General features: G+C 33.7%; 1 protein-coding gene across 1 annotated transcript; it reads left to right on the top strand.

The window, feature by feature from the left end:
• The first annotated feature begins 1,598 nt into the window (after positions 1-1,598).
• Positions 1,599-3,160, top strand: LOC147064869 (malectin). The gene has a single exon (XM_085958174.1). It carries the CDS (start codon positions 1,795-1,797, stop codon positions 2,596-2,598), a length of 804 nt encoding a protein of 267 aa, XP_085814300.1. The 5' UTR covers positions 1,599-1,794; the 3' UTR covers positions 2,599-3,160.
• Positions 3,161-5,012: the final 1,852 nt, after the last annotated feature.

Raw genomic sequence — 5,012 nt, 5'->3', positions numbered from 1 at the left:
TTACAATCTGCTTGTAAACTTGTCCAGTGTCATCATCGAACAAGCAGATTGTAAACAATCTACCGAGAAAAATTGAAAGCCGATCAACTTTACATGCTACACGCTGGCGTGTGGGCCTACTGCGTCTGCGCAGTAGAGCGATAGAAGCGACCTCCCGGTAAAAAACTAACTAAACACGCCCTGTCAAAATAGTACCAAAAATGACAGTTTCAACTCGCTAGCTTGTTGGCTTCTGAGCGAGTGGAAATTTTTTTGTGTCATCGTCGCAATCGCACTAGCTGACTCGCCCGCTTTTAAATTCGCCAACAAGCAGCTTGTAAAGTAGCTCAATGTCATTGAGGCTTAATCAATTTTTTTTAAATTGAAATAGAACAATAACTTGTATTCACATAAAATAGAAGAAATCAATCGTTTTCAAAGAATTTTATTTTATGGGCCCTTGTTGGAGTATTTATAATACTATATTATTTCACATTGATTACATTATAAACTTCTTGCACACCAAAAATCAACATAACGCTCCTTTTAATTAATTAATGATCTGTAACCTTCGCAATTACAATGTTTTGAAGAAATTGACAATTTATTATTCCGACTTGGTCCAACAAATTTTTCGAGTCACAAGTTTTTTGTACCTACCTAACTAATAATATGTGTGTACTATCAAACAATGATTAATTAACATTAAATCTAACTAGTTACATAATCAGCTGATTGTTCTCATGGGTGTGGGTTGCTCGTTGCTAGAAGATTATTATAATGTTATGTTATTGTTATTATGCTCTTTCTAGGAAAAACGTAAAAAAAATTGGTAGCACACTACTTGAAAAACACTGCCTTACAATTATAAAGATTTTTTCACAATATCCTAGAAGAATACCAGTTACTGGAATGAATGTATGATACCGCCCTTTTCTCTACAAAACAGTTATGTTTCTCAAATTTTAAAATCAAACTAGATACAGTATTTACCTTCATTTCTCCCAACTTCAAATCATATAAACTTTTCCATTGACCACTTTACTTTTTACTTTACCTTTCTTCAAGATTTTTTTGAAACAGTTTGTTAAGCTGGGCTAGGTGCTTTTCAAAAACATTATTAATCACTAGAGACCCCACTTATTGCTGATCACGAACTGGTGGAATTGTCACTTTATTGAATTATAATTCCGACCATGTCCGATCCTAATATGATCATATGGGCCTCCACAGGGTAGAGGTTTGTATTAACAAATTTTGTTTTTACGAGAAATGGATGTCAGCCACTTGCTCAACCTATTAGGTCCATACCCTGACTCACACACATATTGAAAAACAAATGTGTACTTGCCAGACCCAGGATTTGCCTTGAGACCCACGGTGTGATAGTCCAACGCTTAAGCCGCGCGGCCACCGTGGGTGAATTATAATTATTGACAGAAAAAAAATGTTCACGGCATATAAGTTGAAATTCACTGGAGTACATAATCAATGCAAATTAATAATAAAATTATACTGCAATATAATAGAAAATTAAAAAATAATTCATTATATGGAGGTAATTCTAAATAAATGGGTGTATTTCAATTTTAGTCTATGGGACTATTAATGTCATCCACGTAATGTTTTTGTTGTCTATGGGACTTGTGCCGCATATTTGACACGGTTGTTACTCAAAATTTTATCAAGCCGATCACGAAAAGTATTAAATATTACCAGTGAACGGCTAATTTAACGCTCATGTCGTCGGCCTATTGACTGTAAAATATCCATGACTGATTTTTCCAGAGACGAAGTAGTCGTTTTTAAATTATTATGGAATGGCTTTCGATAACTGTGCTGAGTGCATTTCTCATTTTGATAACAGAAATTTCACGTGTTACGAGCATCGGTGAAGTTATTTACGCTATAAATGCCGGCGGCGAGGCCCACACCGACAGCTATGGGGTCAGGTACGAGAGAGACCCCTTGCAGGGCAAAGTGGGCACAGCTTCCGACTACGGAAAGCAGTTACTCATGATAGGCCGTGTCAACCCGAACGACCAGATTCTTTACCAGACTGAAAGATACCACCACAGCACGTTCGGGTACGATATTCCCGCGAGTGCGGACGGCGATTATGTCCTCGTTCTGAAGTTCAGCGAGGTGTACTTTAATGCGCCCAACATGAAAGTTTTCGACGTTGTCCTCAATGGCGATCACACGATTGTTGCCGATCTAGATATTTATGATAAAGTAGGAAGGGGCGTAGCGCACGAAGAATATATTCCGTACAGCATAAGCAAAGGCCGACTTTATTACAATGAAGAAGAGTCTGATATCCGAGGCGGAAAGATTCGGGTTGAATTTATAAAAGGCTATCGTGATAATCCTAAAATTAACGCTATGTACGTTGTTAGAGGCAAGTTAGAACATATTCCTAAACTGTCACCTTTACTGCCGGAGCCAGACTTGGATGATGTGAAGGAAGAATCTGAAGAGAAGATTTCAAAGACCAGGAGGCCGAGTGGACCCAAACAGCCGGATCCTTATTCCATGGACGACACGTCCATCATGCTGCCTGTGTTTGTTGCCATCGGTGCATTTATTCCTCTGCTGTTTTGCCTGTGCAAACTGTGATGGGTGACATCTTTAAATTTGTGTGACATATAGACATGTTTGGTTTCAATTGTGGATGTGATAGCGATATAGAAGTTTGTTGTACAGATTAGATCGACTATTTTAGCTTTCCATTTCTCAACTGCTTATATGGCAATTTCTAATAAACCTACTTTATCTATAAACAGTTGCGAATAGTATAAAGTAATAAAATATTCAATCTACATACTTTAACAGTTTAAAAAATGTTTATTTGATTTACAATCATAACTTTCTTGTTATCTTTCTTTTAAAATGTTTAATATTATGTGTTGTTTATTCAAAACTATAAACTTCTGTATTGACCTAAATAATATCCTATAACAAAGTTTGGTAAAGATACAGGATCCCGTAATCGTTCTTTAAAGTGTTATTGAGACCAAAAATCAAACTAAAACCTAACACACCTACTTATTTTTGGGTTACAGTAGGTTTTGGTTTAGTTTTTGGGTACAAGTCGGCTTACATGAAGCCAGGCGGGACCCGTGCCAATTTTCATAGCCGATTTTAGCAAAATTCATGAATTCAATTATAAAAACCTAACCTAACAAATAATCCAGGAAATCATCTATTTCCATAATTTGTTTACCCGCTGGCTTCCTGTAAACCGACAAGAACCAGTTTTTGTTCTTCAAAGACCCCGATCAAAACACGATGTAAAGTGCTGTATATTTACCCAAAGTTTTTTTCCAAATATATTCCAAAAATCTCATTCTGAATAGTGCCTTAAATCCATAATATGTTTTATTATTCCTATATTCTAGAATCTAGACTTTGCGATGCTATATTTACTGCCGAAACATTACTAAAATTTCAAAGCCTCTTAGCAACATTATAAACATTTTTTTTTGTTTTATTCATTGTTGAAGTACCTTAAAAAATTTAGGTCAATACGGTACTTTTATAGTCTTACAAAAAACACAACTTTTGCATTTATAGATACTGCTAATAAATGAAACCTTTAAATATTTCCATGTACACATAATAATATACCTACCTACCTAGTAATAAAATATTATTTTAGAGCCATTTAAATTATTCGATTGCTTGTGGTATTTTTTTTTTTTTTATTAAGGTCAATATTATTTAAAAGAAAAAACAATGCAGTTCATCATTATGTTGTATTAATATTTATGTTAATAAATTATATTAATCTCTGGATAAAAACAATTTGCGTACTATTTGTCTAGTCAAATCTGTTATTTGGACAACTTACCTATTAATTCTATTTCTGAATGCTTGTTTTCACCATCTTTTCACCTGTGTTGTCTATTGATTTGTTTACATAGGTATTAACAATAAAATGTTCAAGAGATTATTGAAGTAAGATGATTATTATTTATTGGGGCTACAATAATATTATACCAACTAATACAACTCAGTTTAGTGTTTCAGGTGCTAATTTTCTTCAGTACAAATGTTATAATATTATTTATTTCAATCATTAGATTATTTTATAGCGCGCGTATTTAAAAAGGACTGCATCATTAATTCAGAAACATTGTCATTAGGAGCTTTTTTAAAAAATACAATAAAACAAAATAATATATTTATAGCGTTTAAATTTGTGAATAAATTCTAATTTTATTGTTTGTAAGTTTTGTAGTATTTCTATGGAATAGTACAAAACTGTCAATAAATAGAATTCAAATTCAATTTTCATCAATTACCCTCGGTCTATAGTATTTATTTTATAATGATATCTGTCAACTCAACTGGATATCAGTGTCCATTTATGCATGTGACTGACCCATTGCGAATTACGTGGATTGAGTAGGTACCATAATATATTCTATTTTATATAATGACTTTCCACCGAGAACTATTGACAGTTAATAATATTAAAGATACTTCACATATTTGTTAATTTACTTCTTCGAGACAAACTGATGTGGTTGGCGTAATCCGTAGAATGGGACAGTATCTTTGGGGCCACTGCATTGGAAGAAAAATTAAATGGAGATGTTTCCTTAACTCAGATAAACTTTCCATTTGGAATCCATTGTCCTTGTTTTCTTCTGTAAATCCAGATTAATTAAAACTCGCCTCAATAATTTTATCATAATTTAAAATACTAATGTTTACTGTTGAAGAATACAATCCATACTTCATTTCTTCTTTCCCTATTTCAAAGCATGGTGATTTGATAATATTATACTGAGCTGCCCTTAACTACCCTCATACATACATATTAAATATATTATGTATAACATTATACCATCAATAATATAACCTTGTTAATTTATGTATTTGTACAATACCAGAGATAGATTAATGGTAGACTGCGAAATCTTTAACGTGAGACCTGGCGGCGGCGCTCTTGTTGTATCTTGTCTATTGTTTTCGATTTCGAAGCATTGAAAGTACTGAAACGCGATAGGAGGGGATGTAGTTCT

This window comes from Rhyacophila brunnea, unplaced genomic scaffold (genome assembly GCF_057557595.1).
Source record: "Rhyacophila brunnea isolate RB1 unplaced genomic scaffold, BYU_Rbru_1.0 scaffold_7, whole genome shotgun sequence".
Classification (NCBI taxonomy): Eukaryota; Metazoa; Arthropoda; class Insecta; order Trichoptera; family Rhyacophilidae; genus Rhyacophila; species Rhyacophila brunnea.
This window is presented reverse-complemented; position numbering and strand designations above follow the sequence as displayed.